Source organism: Carassius carassius, chromosome 21 (assembly GCF_963082965.1).
Source record: "Carassius carassius chromosome 21, fCarCar2.1, whole genome shotgun sequence".
NCBI lineage: Eukaryota > Metazoa > Chordata > Actinopteri > Cypriniformes > Cyprinidae > Carassius > Carassius carassius.
Genome location: NC_081775.1, coordinates 19913306 through 19931937, shown reverse-complemented (window position 1 = coordinate 19931937; position 18632 = coordinate 19913306). Strand labels below are relative to the sequence as shown.

Here is an 18632-nt window from a genome sequence, read left to right as displayed (position 1 = left end):
GAATAAGGAAAGCAATAACTTTGAGAAAGTATCCTTTCAAATGTTAAATTTGCATGCTACCCCGCCCCCGGTAAAAGTTCAATATTTATTTATATTATTTATTAAAGGTTATAGTTTAAATAAATCTGGATTCGTATTGTTTAAATGTTATGTCCTGGACAAATTTGAATGCTTTAAGATGAATTATGTAAAGTTCTCTGCTTGTTACATATTTCTGTGGCCACAACAATCATGGCGACTCCGGAAGTACGTTTTTCACACTCAGGCCCATATATTCGACGCAACTTCCCTTTGTACTTCCTTTTTCGAGCTCCGTGTGAAAGGAGAGTCATCGCGGCAAAATGAGGCACGTGAGAAATGTTCATATATAAATTATTTAATCATGTATAATATTTTATTTCACATTTAATAGCTATATAAGCAAATGTATCATCAAGCAATGTCAGCCGGAGAGCTTGAGATTTGAATTCCTTGACAAACTCGAACAGTTCTTGAACGCTACAGCGCAGCTCACCGGGACACCTGGATGCAATCCAGTTTAATCGGACAAATATTTAACTTAATCTGAAATTATAATTATTCATACGGTTATTATTCATATCTAACTTAAGGTATATAGTTATATTAAGGTTTGGAAAACGAAGTTTGAATGTGTGTTAGTGGTACAGTCAGATCTTCGCGATGTGTATGGAACAAACGTCATGGAATCATTTTACTTGATGTATGTATTTTATTTATATATTTTTTTTTAACAGCAAGGTCTCAAGAGACACTTTGTACGAGGCTGTTCGGGAGGTTCAGGCTGGTTCCCGTCTTAAGAAGAGAAAGTAAGTCTGGTTCTAGTGTTTATTGGCTGACCGCATAGTCAGATTAGTAGTCACTAGTCATTTCCCGTCAGCACAAACTAGTTATTGTTACTTGCAAGTATTTAAATATCAATTTATCAAATTGATAGGTGTTTTATTGCTTGCCATATCAGGTGTATTTTTGTTAACTGCACCATGTTTACTCATTATGTAGCAGCTACTTGTATAGAAGGTATTTATTTTGACTTGTATTTTTTAAGGTTTCTTGAGACTGTGGAGCTGCAGATCAGCTTGAAGAACTACGATCCCCAGAAGGACAAGCGATTCTCAGGCACTGTCAGGTTCGGCCCTTTACTGTATCGCCCAGCCTTCTATCTGCCTGCCCTTTGCTATGCCTGAATAAATATCTGGATATCTTGACACTGAGGTAGTTATTTGTTAGATTAAATTGCTTGACCAGGCAGGTTAAAGGCAGGTAGTGTAGAACAGCCTCGGGTAGTCTGTCTGAACCGTCCATTTTCTGGCTTGGTGAAGCAGGCGGACCCCTACCCTGGGTCTTAAAACATGAGGGGAGGCTATAGGTGATGTCATTCATGCTGTCATACCTAAGCCGACCATTTTATTATATGCCTGTGCTATCAACACCTGATTCCAGCTGAGGTGGTATGGGTAAGACTCTTCTGTTCTGCCTCAAGTTTTTATTTTTTATTTAACCTTTATTTAACCAGGAAAGTCCTATTGAGGTTAAAACCCTCTTTTTCAAGGGAGTCCTGGCCAAGAGGCAGCAAAAACAATTACATTTATAAAAGTTATACAATACAAATAATTAAAAACATTTACAATTTAAACAGGTCATTTCAGGTTCTCTCAATCTGGACTTAAAAGCATTTAAGGAAATAAATTCAGATAATTTCAAGTCTTTTTTCAAAAAGTTCCATGCAGAAGGAGCGGAGTAGACAAAAGCCCTTTTTCCCAGTTCTGTACGGGCAAATGGAACAAAGCAGCAAGTGATCATTTGATCGCAATGAATAAGAACCAACACTTCTCCATGTGATTAAACTACAGATGTAGGATGGCAAAAGACCAAGCATGGCCTTATAGATAGGTACATTTACCAACTGGCTAAGACTGACAGAATCACAGAAAGATTTAAATTAATCAGAAACAACATTTAGCCAGTCCCAATTCAAGTCCCCGGCCAGTAAAAGTTCCCTATAGTTTAATCTGGACAAAAGAAGCTATAAAGATGATAGATGGAGGTCTATAACACCCCACAACAGTTATTGAAAGGGACTTAAATATTTCAACATTTAAGGCCAAAAACTCCATTTGCTTACAGAGAGACTCGGACAGAACAACTGATGCACCAAATCTTGACTTAACATAGATAGCTACGCCACCACCTTTCTTCGGCCTGTCACTGCGAAAAACATTATACCCATGCACATTTATATCTTCATTAGTAATTGATTTCGTCAACCATGTATCCGAAATTATCGCTATGTCTGCATCTGTAGATTCAATCCAAATTCTAACTATGTCCATTTTGGGTAGTAAACTACGAACATTAAGATGAACAAATTTAAATCCAGGCATTGATTTTAAATTCAGCAGGGGTCAAGACACATTGCAAACAGGGGCCAGGATTGGGCTGCACATTTCCAGATAAAAGTAGAAGTAGTGTAATAATCAATCTGCATTTCGCAGTATATTTTGAAGCCGGCCTATCATATGCTGAAACCAGGCAATGCCTGTCATTAATTGAGAGACAAATTATACAAAGCTAAAAAATTTTGCAATTTAGGCAAATCCCAATACAGATCCATCCAGAAGTCCAGGTTCCAACAAAAGTGTAATGGTTCCTGGTGCATGTCAATACTGTATGCCCACCATATTATTAAAACAACTCACCCTAGGATCAGTGCCCGGTTTCAAGTTCCAAGTGACCAACAGGGATAAGAAAATTAAGAAAAATCGTCATTAATTTACAAATAGTAAAGTTGACTAATAACAGTACCAGTTTATCTTGTAGAGTATGGCCCAGCTTGCACAAGGCTTAGGCTTGTTAACCCAAGCTCCAGGAGAATGTAGCAGGCCAGGCCCGCTAGCCTAGCCTCCAGGATGATGGGTGAGACTCAGGCTGGTTTGCCCAAGCTCCAGGAGAATGAAGCAGGCCAGGCCCGCTAGCCTAGCTCCAGGAGTATGTAGCAGGCTCAGGCTGGTTAGCCCAAGCTCCAAGAGAATGTAGCAGGCTCAGGCTGGTTTGCCCAAGCTCCAGGAGAATGAAACAGGCCAGGCCCGTTAGCCTAGCTCCAGGAGTATGTAGCAGGCTCAGGCTGGTTAGCCCAAGCTCCAAGAGAATGTAGCAGGCTCAGGCTGGTTTGCCCAAGCTCCAGGAGAATGAAACAGGCCAGGCCCGTTAGCCTAGCTCCAGGAGTATGTAGCAGGCTCAGGCTGGTTAGCCCAAGCTCCGGGAGAATGTAGCAGGCTCAGGCTGGTTTGCCCAAGCTCCAAGAAGATGTAGCAGGCTCAATGCTGGTTAGCCCAAGCTCCAAGAGGATGTAGCAGGCTCAGGCTGGTTAGCCCAAGCTCCAGGAGAATATAGCAGGCTCAAGCCCGTTGGCCTAGCTCTGTTTAGCCTGGGCTAATAGGATCAGTTGGATCAGGCTCAGGTTAGCAAAGTTAGCTCAGAGCAGAGGTATAGTGTCATTTTTAAACTCATAGTAGTCCAAAATCTTCTTAAAAGTTCAAGATGAAATTTCCATATAAATGACTTGTACAACTTAAAAACTACAACTTAAAAGGAGTAAAATACTATGAAATCCATTTAAATGGAATCAGTCCAGAGAGAGACACTGAGCAGACCTTAGATAGCTGCCATCTTGGTTTGTCAAAAGTTAGTCAAAAGGGGTCTGATATGCTTCTGTTTCTCAAGCAGTCTTTTCCGTTGCCCCTCACAGGCTGAAGACCACCCCACGGCCCAAGTTCTCCGTGTGCGTCCTTGGTGACCAGCAGCATTGTGATGAAGCCAAGGCCGCTGAGCTTCCACACATGGACATAGAGGCTCTTAAAAAGCTCAACAAGAACAAGAAACTGGTCAAGAAGCTGGGTGAGTTTCCTTTTGAGAGAACATTAGCAATAAGACACGTTTTCAGAGCTATAGTTTGTTCTGGATTGAGTCTAAGTGTTGATGCATCTTGTTGGTTTTCTTTTTTAGCAAAGAAATATGATGCTTTCCTGGCTTCTGAGTCTCTGATCAAGCAGATTCCTCGAATCCTGGGACCTGGCCTCAACAAGGCAGGAAAGTTCCCCTCTCTGCTCACCCATAACGAGAACCTGGCCACCAAGGTGGATGAAGTGAAATCAACAATCAAATTCCAGATGAAGAAGGTATGTTTTTAAAAGTGTTTTGGACATTCAATTTATCAAAAGTGACATTATTTACATGCTGTTACAACAGATTTCTTTTTTTGCTAATTTACATTGTATTCCACAAAAATATGTAAATGAGTAATGGCTGCAGCAAATTCAGCTTGATCACAGGAATAAATTTAAAAGTGAAATCCTTTTTGTTTTATTTTTAGTTGTAGTATTTTAATACAGTATCCCAATATTACGGTCTTTGTGTTTTTGTTCAAGTAAATGCAGCCTTGAGCATAAGAGAGACAAATCTTATCAACTCTATTTTCCTGAACTCCTGAATTTGTGTTAGTTCAGTTGGTAATGGTCATCTGTCATGTTCAGGTTCTGTGTCTGGCTGTGGCTGTTGGTCACGTCAGGATGACTGAGGAAGAGCTGGTCTACAACATCCACCTGGCTGTGAACTTCCTGGTGTCTCTGCTGAAGAAGAACTGGCAGAACGTGAGGGCGCTCTACATCAAGAGCACCATGGGAAAGCCACAGCGCCTCTATTAGAGACTGTTCCTCAATTTTCTACAATAAATGTGGAGTTGATCCAAATCTCATGTCTTTGTGTCTTTCCTAATGTCCTTTCAAATATTGATTTTATCAGTGTAAAAACTTCATTGGAAGTTTTCATACACCATGCAATTATACATCTGTGTGTAGTTCTTAGAAAAAGCTTGATGTGAAACCGCTTCACATACATTAAGAATTTTATATTAAATTGGTTACAAGATTAAAAGCTATTTTTGCAAGATGGCTCACCTTCATGGTGTTTTGTAGTATGCACACCAAGCTAAATACATGTAGCAGGTGTTTCGTTGGTGGGTTTCCATTTGACTTTTTTTTTTTTTTTCTCGATTCTGGTGTTGTCAGTTGTGTCTGTGGCAGCCATTACTTGTCTAAAACAGCCTCATTAATCTGCCAGACAGTTTACATCACTATATATTTATGTGATTAGAAGTGTGGAGAGCAAGAAATCAGCAAATGTCATAGTAAGCAAGCATAAGTTTTAACTTTATTTAATCATTTGTGAACGTTACACTGAACAGAAGTGGTAAATCTGTATTTTGGAAAGACTTAATTAGGTTGGATTGAATTTAAACTAGTAGAGGGTTTCTATTCATCGACAAGAAAAATGGAAATAACGTTTCAGTTAACCTTTTACAGTCTGGCTATTTTAAGACCAATTTCTTGTTTAATTCAGGAGTCGAAAGTGAACCATGCAGTGGAACTGATGGTTGCTCATGTGGAGAACCTGAAGCACTGTCATGCTGTCATGAGAGGAATAGCATTGAACTGTAGTAGATGCAGAGAGCGACAGGTCTGGGAGCAGTGGGGTAAGAAAACACCCATTCAGTTCTTTCAGTGTTAAAGTTGCAATTCATCCACTAGCATTTTGAAATAATGTATCTGTGTCACTGCAAAGGAAACTGACGCTATTGAAAAGCTTGAAAAAGACTCTAAAGGTATTCCATACTTTGGCTTTATCCTGAAAAATGTGATTTTGTTGTTTGTTTTCTTAATTTACGTAGATATATGAATAATTTATAGTTCAGAAGTGTATTACATGATTTGTTATGAGTATCATTAGTCTCATTCTTTTGTCTCATTTACAGCATAGAATCAGTACAAACATCATTGCAAAGCAAATCCAAGTTGATCTCAACCATTCCTCTTAATTTAGATTAACTGCACTTGTAATTTTCTTTTCTTTTTCATTTAAAGATGCAAAAAATAAAGGAGTCAGAAGCTGTATTATCTTCTGTTATGTATGAGAATTGTGAAGAGATAAAATCAACCACAAAGAAACCAGACCACACGGATGACTGCCAAATGAGCAGAGGGTAATTTGGATATATTTGTATATTTATAGTTGCGATGCAATAGATGTAGTTTCAGATCTTTTCTCTTCTGTATAGACAGCTTAAGGGATGATGTATTTTTGTTGGTCAAAACCCAGAAACAAGTTAGCATTTTAGCAGTTTGGTTCTATCCTCCTGAAGTCAGTGTTTGAAGTCAATTGTTTTACTGGGTTTTGAGTAAAAGCTTCAAATAAGGTCTGTGGTTAATACCAGTTAAAATTATTTTCAGTTAGTATTCTATGACCATAAATATTTAAAAGATTAAAAGCTTTTATTTATTTTGAAAAGGTGCTAACAGCTGGTTAAACGGGACTGCATGTTAAATGCCATCAAATCGCACTGGTAAACTCATCTAATCACTAGTCCACTTTCACAGCTTCAATGCGTTTATAATCGCACTCTTGTAAACTATTTTATCTCAAATTTTCAGAGTAAATAAAGACTAAATAAAAGAGTTGTTGACAGCTAAGTAGTTTTTTAGTTAATTTATAGCCTACATTTAGCATTTTACTTCGTTGTATTTACTTCAAATTAAATAAAAGTTGTGTTCATTTGTGAATGTTACAATGATGAACAGAATGTGTAAGGATCGTAAACTTTTGTTAGTTTGAGCTTATTTTCTACAATAATTCAAAATCCCATTGGGTTTGGGAACCAGTGTGATGCTAACTTTCAGGTTCTGCAAAAATACATCAGCACTATAGTCAGTGATGTACATCAGAGAAAACAGATCATCGAAAAAAAATATGCTGGAGACTTGATTCAAGTCTTTTATTTAAACCAATGATATACACAGATGACCCATTCACAATAAAATCATTTATAAAATATATACAGTGAATTTGTCTCAATGTGAAATCGAATTTTAAACTATTGACTGACTTTATACACATTTCTAATGTCCTGCCATTTTTTCTTGTTTCATATCCTTTTTTTTATTTTTTTACTTGGGAATACATACAATTTTGGAATAAAATGGGTTGTGAATGATGTTTTATGCTGACTTACTGCAGTGTAAGTGTGATTAATAACCACATCCATGTCTCACATTTCTTTAGGCAAGGAGTACTTGAGCTGGACCCCACATTTGTAAAAAAGCAGGTAACCTTAAGCATGGGCAAATAGTTTTTCAAAGTCATGGGGAAAAAGTTTAAAGAATAAACCTTTAATGTGTCATTACAGACATAAACAATCCACAAAGTTTGATTTAGTGCTAATATTCACTCTGCTACAGTTAGATACAGATACAGATAGTGGTATATTAACCATTTCATAATTATGAAAATAACAGATACACAAGTTCACTTCCAGTGTTAACTCATCAAAAGCTGAGGAGGAAGGCGTCGCTGGAGCACAGTCATGCCTGGCTGAAGGAATCTGAGACAGCGTCCTCTTATGCAGTGGATGTATTGTTGCTGCTGGAAAGTCATTTTAATTTACCTAACTGTTCTTTGCTCAGTTATTATATTAGCCATATAGGTGTGGTTGCTGCAACCCCCCGTTTTATGGATGTGAAAATAATAATAAATATGTACAGAAATGGAAATGTGATTAATATATTAAAAGCACTGTTGATAGATTTTAGTTACCATTTGGTAGCTGTTTTAACTTTGTTTTAGGGCAAACTGTATCATGTATAGTTGGAAATGGTCTCTTGCACTGGCACTCATGTCAATGTATGCTCTACGTCTGTTTTCAACCATGTCAATGTGAAATATCTGAAAACATAACAAAATGCACAAGGCAATAGTGAGGATCTGTAATATTGTTTATTAAAGTGTGTTATAAATAATATAAAATATATTTCATAATTAGTTAGTGTACAAACAGGAAGTAAAACATCTGCATTTTGTATCATTAAAACTCACAGATGGATTATTCTGAAGATGCGTATTACAGTAGCAGAGCAACACTTCACTAATTTAAAAAAAAATGTGTTAGGAAAAGGGCAATATTAATTCACAAATAAAAAATATGGACAAATAATATATTAATTCATAATGTGTTAAATTAAACTCATGGGGAAACGAAGACATTCTGTAATACATTAATTATGAAGAATCGTGTACCAGACACAAATATATACTAAATGATGTCATTTCCATGAGGGCATTCATTTGCAAAAGGTGGGTCCCACTTTCCTGACATCAATAAAATAACAATTATATTATACATTCATCATAAACAAAAAGGCATGATGCCTTACAAGGAAGTCTTAGACTTGATATTTAATCACAACTGTAGGCATATGGAATCGAGGCATACACTGGCTCAGCTCCAACTTGGTCAAAAAGTCTCGAGAGAATGAACATAAACAGACTACATCGGTGAGTCCATTGGCTCAATAAATAAAAATAAACACATGTACAATGATAGTTCACTTATTCTTTGTGTCATCTCCTCCAGGGTTTCTTCTACCTGGTTACACCTGACTCACAATCTCAGAGTCTTCTTCTTCGTACCACTGCAGCGGCGTTCCATCTGAAGCCCTTTGCAGAATCACCTTCTGAGAAACATGGATAGAAACAGGTATGGTCATCATTTAACAAGAATGGATTTCATTTACGAAACTGGTACTAAAAAATAAACATATTATCCACATCTTTACCTGTTTTTGAAAGGGAATCTGGTGGTAGGGCGGCGGCTCTGGACGCTTGATTCGAATCGAGCCCTGCCGTTCAAGTGAGCGGGGTTTGGATATGCCTATATTGTTTTTCTGGTGCCAGGTTTTTAGATCCCCTGATACCAAATCTCGAGGAAGCACACGGCTGGGGTGGTTGGGATATTCTCTTAGTGATGTCGTGCGGACCACCTTTGTGTATGGCGGGGGAGGCTTGAGCATTTGTTTGGGTGAGGTAACCTTGACTTGTTGAGGTTTATTAGTATGTACAGGATCAGATTGTGAATTCTGTCTGAGTTGCAGCCTTGCCATGTCCGCCTGAAGAGTCCCATTGATAATCTTCACTCGATTGGGGCCGGGCAAAAGGTGAGGTGGGTTTTTGTTGTTGTTTTTGAGTGTGCTGTGGGTGTGGATCTGGCTTGGTCCTTTATTTGGAGTGGTGCGATGGTAGCCATATGGAGGCGGACAGGATTTAGGTGCCTCTGTGGTCATCTCTCGGCTGGAGGAACTGCTGTATGAGGAAATGGAAAGCTCTGAGCTGCTGTCTTCAGAGCTGCACTGATATAAACGTTGAACTGAGTAGGCTAATGTGAAATCGGTCACTCGTCGTCGTGGCAACTTGGTCCGGCCCCGTCCCAGGTCTGAACTGGCCTTGGTCAACTCTGGTTTGCTTCTGGGAAGCCTATTTGAGTGGAGATGATAACAGATTAGTAAGGTAAGACACCGCTGTACAAATACAAATGTTGCTAGTTAATAAACTGAAACACATCAATTTAAAATATTGGTAACATTTCTTTTTTTAAGGAGTCCTTGGTACATGTTAAATGTACTTACTATAACAATAAATGATGCATAATTACATGCAAGTAAACCAAATCCTAACCCAACCCATGTAACCCATGATTACACTGTAAAAAGGACACCTTAAAGTGTAACATTAAGCATCTGCTTCACTCATATATTTTGGTTAGTATTTCCAAAAATATATTTCACTTTCACAAGTTTTAAAAACAGTCTATATATCATTTTGAGCCATGTATTCAGGCAATCCTAAAGTACATTAATTACCTGAAGGACTGTGAGAACTGTCGGCGCAGTGGCAGCTCTGGGGTGGAGGGGGCGCTGTTTGGCTGATTGTTTCGCAGACTCTTAAACACAAACTGGGGTGCTGGAGGAAGTTCTGCCATTCTTGTGTCTGTTGGTGAGCCTGTTGGACTGCTGCTAACAGAGAAGAACAACTCTTTTAAATATTGATAATAATGTTTCTGCACCCAATCGGCATACTAGAATGATTTCTTATGGAGCTCTTAAGACTGGAGTAATGGCTGCTGGAAATTCAGCTTTGCCATCACAGGAATACGTCACATTGTAAATATTTAAAATAGAAAACAGACCTTTTAAATTGTTATAACATTTCACAGTTTTACTGTTTTTACTGTAAGTTAAATAAATGCATCCTTGATGAGCACAAGACACTTCCTCCAAATATACAAAAAAGGTAACACTTTACTTAAAGCATTTATGTATAATGCATAATAAAAGTAGTTTTAATGCATTAATTATGCCTTGTAATGCAGTTTATAATCTCATTAATAATTGTTACCATAGTTAATAGTGCATTTTAAATTTGTTTATAATTATGAAAAGATATAATGTATTACAATGCAAGTTGTCAATAATTATAATGCATTATACACTTTTTCAACTCTTAAACTCTTTTTAATGCATTATACATAAAGGCTTTAAGTAAAGTGTCACCAAAAGTCCTACCAACTCCAAACATTTGAACAGTAAGGTGTATGTTAACTAAATACTCTATAGAGTACCTTTAAAACAGCTCTTATCTATAAGGTATGTTTATATTGCGATTAAATATCTACCATGGGACTCAAAGCTAGACTATCCCAGCGTACCTTGAGCGGCTGCTGCAGACAGAGTGAGAAGGTTTTTGTTTCTGGTAGGGCTGGTCCAAGCTGGACTCCTTCCATGGAGAGTTCTGGATGGGTGAGGCATCATAGTCCAGACTGGAACTGGAGCTCGATTGCTTTGGGCCGTTTTTGGGCAAGAGAGTCAGACACTGGAAACCGCTGTCCATGGAAGACCCCAGAACGGCTGGAGAAAAGGGAGCAGAGTCTGAGTCTGTAGATAAAAGACCATTTTTCCACATTAGCAAACTCCTAGAGAATCCTAGACATCAAATTTTCACATACAGTGGAGTGTGAAAGTTTGAGGAAATATAGGGTTGCTTGCTTACCATCATCTAAGGCAACAGCATCAGACAGTGAGCTGTCATCAGACATACAAAGATCTGGAATGGACCAACAAATATTTGTTCATTCAAATCATCAAATATTTTTAGTAATACAGTCAATCACTGGTAAAATGCGGAAAGTTTAGTTTATATGAGAATCGACTGGCTGACCTCTCTGTCTGGAAGAATAGCAGTTCTGTGGAGAGACACAGACGTGGTTGATGCGGTGTTTCAGTATCGCATCCTGCAGCTCTTTCAGCTTCTTCTCTTCACGTTTACACTGCTGCAGTCGGCTTTTCTTCACCGGTTTGCTGATGTGCTCCTCGAGGGAGAGCTTTCGGGCTGCCTCATAAATCTGCCGCTGCAGGGCGAGATCAGCCTCAAGCGCGTGCAGCTCAGACTCCTGGAGACAAACATTTAATGGGGTAACTGCATGCTGAAAATGTGGATTAAACTCACCTCGTAAAAATCTTTTTCCATATTAAGTGGAACCGTTTCACCACCATGAATAACATTTAAAACTAACCAGGTAGGCTCAAATAACAGTCAGTTGCATTAAAGCTATTAAAGTAATCTCTGTGTAGAAACTGTGGCCAATACCTCGCCATCTTGTGAAATAAAACCCTCATCCAGTTTGAAAGTGGCTCCGATGCGTCGCCGGACTTGCGGAGGCTTCTCATCCGGCAGGAGAGGGTAATCGGGGGGAAGCTTTCCAGTCAGCTCCTGTTTAAACAAAGGGAATTTTAATCTCAAAGAAAACAAACCTTATGTTTGTTAGTCAATACAAAACAAACCAAAGAAATCTTTGAGCAAGCAGATGCTCGTCTTTATATTGTCGAAATGTCTACAAAGAGGTTTCTATGGTGTAATGATTGGGCCCTTAAATCTTCTCCCTGCTTGGCCAATAATGAATGACAGACATGTGGGCTAACATGCAAAGAAGCATCTGTTTCTTGGACATTGCTTTAATGTCTCTATTGAAGGGCTGTATTGAGAACAAGAAAAAGCCCAGCTAAATCAGAGCAATCAGATTTACGGTTATGGGCCAGCTGACTTTCCTGCTTAAACTTTCCTATTCTTTTGAAACTACGACACAATGTGTTTGCAAAGGAACTTATCCTTGTATGTAATACAAACAACTTTTCAAAAGTTTGGGATTAGTAAGATTTTATCATGGTTTTCAAGCAAGAAAAAACATTTTCAATATTGATAAACATAAAAATTGTTTCTTGAGCAGCAAATCAGCATATTAGAAATTTCCGAAGGATCATGTGACACTGACGACTGGAGTAATGACTGCTCAAAATTCAGTTTTGCATGACAGGAATACATAAAATATATTCAAATAGAAAAAGCTATTTTAAATTGAAATAATATTTCATAATATTACAGTCTTATTGTCATAAAAAAAACTTTTTACCAACCCCAAACTTTTAAATGGTAGTGTAATTGTTAGCCTAAATAGATGTCATTATGCTTCATTAGTTAATTAGGCCAGGCTTAAACTGCTCTAAACCAAGAAAACCCTTTTATGGTCCCAACGTACTGGCAGACCCTGGTTCATATTGTTTTTTCAAATGGAAATCAAGCGTTTTATCTTGTTTTTAAGCTATCTTTTTGGGGTTCATGGCTTTTTTTTTTGGTTCATGGCTTAAAAATCTGAAAGACTGAAAATCTTTAAAAAAAATAAGACGTTTATGAAATTTCTATGGAGAAAATGAATGGGAAATATCATATTGGCTGGTCACAATTCAAGAATTTTCCACAGACCCTCAAGCTATTTGTGATGGTTTGATTTACATGTAAATATAAGCCCCATGCTTAAAAAAATATACATATATATAATTATAATACATGATGTTTATGAAGCAGAGATAGCAATACTGATGGCACATTCGTTGGACACTCACAGCCTCTCTAATGCAGAGTTTCTTTAGCTCCAGGACACAAAGCTCCAGTCTGTCCTCAAGGGCCTGCTGCTTCAGCCTCATGGCACGTGTGTGAGTGCTCAGGTCCTTCACCGGAGACGTGGGACTGTCTGGGCCTGGATAATCACAACAGATTTCATTACACAAGAGAACACACATACAGGGGGCTAGCAGTTGGCCTGCCCTGACACAATGAACTCTAGCGCTCATGTAAGAAACTAGATTCTGAGTATAAGACTTCCCTCCAATTCCTGTGTTTTTAATATGATCTATTATAAACACACACAAAAGAATACATTTTGATAAAATAAAGCTAGAAAATTTTAGCTAATGTTAATTAACTGGTTTACTGATAAAAATGACTTTTTTGGGGGACTACAGCACCAAATTTTTGTTACTGATATGCATTCTCCTACCTCCTTAATATAATTTATCATAAAAAAATAAAATAAAAAAAAGCACTCACCAGAGTTTAAAATGATCCCGCTGTCAGAGTCACTGATCTCCTCCTTACAATCCATGTTTATTTTTGTTACTCTGCAGTTTTCAACAATATCCGAGTTCAGTCTGCAGCTGTGACCTGTTGATGGGGAAGAGAAAAGACTGAAATCCGTTGTTTGATTTCAAGAGCTCTCTATTTACTACTGCTATCCAGTCCAGAAACCACTAAGTGAATTTGTCTTCCAAATAGTGGCTTGCGGCCATGCGATTATGAAAAACCGAACCTCCTGAGGAGAACCCTTCATAGGCACCTCAGCGTCTCCTCCACATCTGACAAAGATGTGGAGGTCTTTTGCCTCATCCACCCCTATTTCAGTCTGGGCACACACACACACAGAAGCAACCCCCCTTCAAAATGTTTGAATGTCTCAAAACACAATAGCCGCGCGCCCAGAGTTGACCGCACACATGTGGAGGTCTTATACTTCCCATACAGCACCATAGCAACCTGAATCACTATGAGCAAACAGGCGTGTGTGAATTGTGATGAAGTGTGTTTGGGGGAAAACTAGAAGTCAACAGATGGCAGAAGGGACTCTCCTCCTCCCAAAGACTGCACCTGTTCTCTCCAAGACCCCCTCTCTTTCTTTCAGTGCCCACTCGCCGCAGCTTTGAAGTGGAACAATGTCTCCATGCTGATTCAGCCTCAGGCGGGACATGCTGATAGCTTAGATAACCATGTCAGGGATTCTCTTATTTCCATGAAGAAAACTTACAGGCTATGTTTTTCTAAAGGATTGTTAGAAATAACGTTTAAAGATCTCTGACTGTGACGTCTCAGATTTTGCCGGCTTCAGTATGGAGAAAACAAGATGAGGAGATACTGCTGTGACATTTTCATAAAGTCTTGTTCTGTTATTGTAAAGGAACATGTTAATGCATTGGGCAGAGTTTGAATGACAAATCGGGTCCTCATACAGATGTAAAAGGAATCAATCAAGCAGGAAATGTTCTATTGATCTGTTTAAAGGTAAAGTTTACCCAGAAATGAGAGTGAATATATTATGGCAGAACTGAAATGAAACTCATTGGGGTTCAAAACAACACTGGACTCTACTGACTTTCATTATATGGAAAACAAGTAATAATTAGACATTTTTGTATTCCACAGAGGAAAGTGGCCCAAAGTTTGGAACAGCATGAGGATGAGTAAATTATGACTGAATTGTCATCATCATCTTGAGTTCCAGTATTACAAATATGCTTTCATATCCAGTAATAAGATTTGAGGAAAATATTAGTTTAATTTATGACATTTGCTACACTACTTTTTTTAAAGTTTAATTTCCTGAGAAAGAAACGGCAAGTTACATCAACCATTATCAAACCTAGGACTCATTTATAAAGATATGCTTGGAATGATCCTAAATGTGAACGTACAACAGTTTTTTTAAATGTTCCTATGACTGATTTATGACCCACTGCTCTGGGTGTATGCTCACAGTGTGTGTGTGTTCATGCTCTGTGTGTGTGTGCATTTCGGATGGGTTAAATGCAGAGCACAAATTCTGAGTATGGGTCACCATACTTGGCTGAATGTCACTTCACTTTCACTTTCACTTTCACTTTATAAAACATTAATACAAATTGCACAAAAGACATTTCCTAAATATATCCTTCTCACATGTACACATAGACATTTATTTATTTAATTCATTTTATGATATCAGTAATCTATTTAATGAATTAAATTAAATCATGTAAAACCCACAACACATTTAAAATGACTAATGTGCACATATAATCATATTTATGCATGTTGTGATTCTTTTTTTTTATCTTTACATTTTCATAAGCAGTGTTGGTCTATTTGAATTACTGGTATATATGGAACAAAACATTTGTATGGATGTTATGGAACAGCTTTGACATATTGGGTGAAATCCATGGAATTTAGGATCAAATCTAATCATATGCGTGTTTTAGAAATAGGGCCCATGGCTCCTTGTTATATCTAATGAGCGCTGATGTCAAGCCCACAAAAATCTAGGACAGACACTGTATTTATATAAATGCTATTTTGGGGTAAAATCTAGTTGCCCACCCACATCACTAGGGACAACATCCAAACTAATGAGTCGGCGTGGATCATTATCATCCCTCTTCCTGAGTTCTGAGGGGGAAATTTTGACAGGATGTGATTGTGGAGCTTCTAAAGGCTCCATCCTAGTTCAGTTCAGTTCAGTAACTCATGCAGATGGATGCAGCTCAGCACAATAGAAAGCAGCCTGCTCCATCAGACACTCCAACGACTGAAAAAACACTAGCGAAGCTCTGTGTCAACAAGCCCGAGTGGCCAGTTTGCTAAGAGGACAGTATCTGCTGATACAACAAGACTTACAGAGGGCAAAAGAAAGGCTGATGATACTGCAGCAGGAATTAGGTCACTGTGACAAACGGTGCTTTATTAAACAAAAAGCAACTCCCAATTTTAGTTGCAAGCACTTTAGTTAAATTATAATTCTGCCAACATTGACTATCCCCCAGATCTTTGAAAACCTGTATGACTTTCTGCCATGGAACAAATGCAAAGAAATATTGAGAACTGTGCTGGCTGCTCTTTTCCTTGCCATTTCAAAGCAGTTATTCAAATAAGTGTCTTGAATTGGTCTTGTTTCTCACACAAAGAAGATTAACATGTTTTTGTAATGCATGGAACTTGTAAAGAGTAAAGACAAACAATAACACTTGTGTTTCCACTGCAATAAGTATTTTATCTAATAATAATGTAAACATGCCATGTATATAAAGCACATGGGTCAATGTTTATGATCAATTTATGGTGCTTTTGCATCATTTTTGAAGCTTGAAATCTTCACTTTCCATTAATGAAGACTAGACTATATATGCACCAGGACAGTTTACTTGTATTACTATAAATGGGAAAAACTGCAATGCACAATATAGCCTTCTAAATAAAAGAGCTAAGTGACACATTGCCACAATTTCAGGATACATTTTAGTACATAATTAGTAAATCATCAATTATTCATGAAAACATTTATTCACACACAAATTTGTGGGAACAGTTCATGTTTGATTTTATTCTTGATTTGAAATGTGATTTAAATATGAGCTCGGCAAGCAGTTTTTGAGATCCACCATTCAAGTAGATGTCACTACATGCCTAAAATTTCCCAAATGGCCACTAAGTGACTTTCCTTGAAAGTGACTGTTGAAAATGTGTTAAAAAGAGCAATCAGCACAATCTTCAGAATTTCTCTTTTTTTGTGTTCCACATAAGAAAGGAAATCATAAGGGGATGGGATGAGTAAATCATGACAGATTTTCATTTTTGGTTGACCTACTCCTTCAAACCCACAAACTGCACTCGCAATGCCCTCCACCCTAAAAACACCATAGGTTTGTCTTGATTACAAAGCACATTAAGCCCAGAAGAGCAGACAGGATGTAGTCTTCTTGACAGCGATCTCAGCAGCAGAAGAATAACACAACAGATCCACCCATCCTCTCTTGCAGTCGAGCGTAAAGATGAGACATCAGCGAATAAGCCTATTTTCAATTCTCATGTCACCTCTGCCAGATTCCCAAACACCCTTTCCCATGAGTCTGTGGGGCTGTGATCTATTGGAATGCCTACTCGGCCAATTTCATTACCACTGCGGCCAGGTCTGGAATTCCCAGAGAGGGCCAGAGCTTGGAAAGTATGACGGGAGACTTGAACACGACCCAGATTGTATGCAGAGCCTGTTATTATAGAGATGCTGAATCGTGTGGATTCAGATGTTATGGGAGTGACAGAATTTAGTGTGTGACTTATTTCCAAAGCTGGTGCAAAGCCAAAAACCAGTTGATTGTTAATGAAGCCATGCAAAACATGGCAGAGAGCGAGAAGAGAGAGAGAAAGAGTGAGTTTTTGTAATTCCACTTCTCTCCCTTCATTGTGCCACTCAATGAAAATGAAGCGATTAATCAGAATGCATGACAAAACCCTCTCAAAGATGAAAGCACCTTTGCCTAGTAGATTAAAGAAAGTTTCTCAGCCAGTGTAAACACAGACTCATTCTCCTTTATGAATGGAAATCCACTTCAATCTGTATTCCACTATAAAGTTAATTAAGATATACCATGGATTTCTGGAGAAAGGATCAACCCTGTATGCCGTTATACAAATAATAATGGCTTGAACTGTAGGTAAAATGTTCATTTTAGTTAATTTTTAACAGACCTAATGTCTAGAATGGCTATACCAATACCAGTGGATCTGGCTCAATGGTAAACAACACTCACAAGCACTAAGAAACATGTCTTTTAAATGCATGGAGCTTGTGAAGATAATTATTTTAGTAGGTATTACATTTAATCAATCATAATGCAGTTATGCCACCAGCATCTAAACCAACTCGGGCCCCATAAATATCATGCAATCCAGATTTAATTTTACTAGTGACCGTCTATAATAATCTGCATGCCTTGAAAGGGTTGGATGACCTTATAAACAGCACTAGTCCATAGTCTGTTGTAAATGTAGGTTTAAGTCCCAAAAACATAAATGCACTCAAAACATACTTAAGAACAAGAATACAGAGCTAATCAAAGATCTGGCGCATGCCTTCGAATGAATGATTTAATGGAGTCTTTGTGCAAAGCTTTAATAAAACAATTTTACATATAAAATCAATTTATGCCACAAAAAAGATAACACAAATGTCATTTCTTAATATAAATATTTTTTACCATACCTTTCTTTGCAGTATCCAGCCCAATACACACCCTCCGTTCACTCCATTCCCGCAGATGCGCGCGTGCCGGTGACTCCACAGTGCAGCTGGATGTGGAGTCTGCTCAAGCCAGCCAAAAGCCACTGGACTATACCAACCGTATATGGGCGGGGGGTCGGCTCACCTTGTAGCTGAAATAGTCTCCAATTTTTATTTAAAATAACATACATATTAACATTGATAGATGCCTATTTTACATGTTAATGAGGATTTTTTTTCCAACTGTGCTTTTTAAGAACTTTAAAAAAGAAGGAAGAAAGAAGTTTAGAGGTACAAAACCGGTCGATACCACTGAAACTGCACCCTATCGCGAATGAAGCAGCACACGCTTCTTCTGCCATAGGCGTGTCTAAAAGAGCCAGCGGGAGAAAACCCACAGTCTATAGAGAGAAAATCGAGACAATAGGAGTAAAACAAGAGGACAGCTGGCGAATAGTCCTCTGGACTGTATGAATGGTGTCTGGAATGGCACCCGGCCACAACTTGATTGTTTTCCTGCATGGCGACATGACAGATA

At 38.1% G+C, this 18632-nt stretch overlaps 2 protein-coding genes across 5 annotated transcripts; one reads left to right on the top strand and one right to left on the bottom strand.

Moving 5' to 3' along the window:
* The first annotated feature begins 265 nt into the window (after positions 1-265).
* Positions 266-4766, top strand: rpl10a (ribosomal protein L10a). 2 transcript variants are annotated; one of them, XM_059503697.1, is made up of 6 exons: positions 266-350; positions 760-827; positions 1067-1147; positions 3767-3915; positions 4024-4196; positions 4551-4766. In XM_059503697.1, exons 1-6 carry the CDS (start codon positions 342-344, stop codon positions 4719-4721), a joined length of 651 nt encoding a protein of 216 aa, XP_059359680.1. In that variant the 5' UTR covers positions 266-341; the 3' UTR covers positions 4722-4766. The 2 variants fall into 2 exon arrangements, with proteins under 2 accessions (XP_059359680.1, XP_059359679.1); XM_059503696.1 differs by having other exon boundaries at positions 309-346; positions 756-827.
* Positions 4767-7823: 3057 nt separating this feature from the next.
* Positions 7824-18294, bottom strand: inavaa (innate immunity activator a). Of its 3 annotated transcripts, none has more exons than XM_059503695.1 (10): positions 18077-18294; positions 13339-13452; positions 12855-12988; positions 11545-11667; positions 11116-11347; positions 10948-11001; positions 10607-10805; positions 9762-9914; positions 8682-9375; positions 7824-8579 (listed from the first exon to the last, which is right to left on the bottom strand). In XM_059503695.1, exons 2-10 carry the CDS (start codon positions 13391-13393, stop codon positions 8496-8498), a joined length of 1728 nt encoding a protein of 575 aa, XP_059359678.1. In that variant the 5' UTR covers positions 13394-13452; positions 18077-18294; the 3' UTR covers positions 7824-8495. The 3 variants fall into 3 exon arrangements, with proteins under 3 accessions (XP_059359678.1, XP_059359676.1, XP_059359677.1); XM_059503693.1 differs by having other exon boundaries at positions 10607-10832; positions 18077-18292; XM_059503694.1 differs by having other exon boundaries at positions 9762-9911; positions 10607-10832; positions 18077-18288.
* Between the last annotated feature and the right edge of the window lie 338 nt (positions 18295-18632).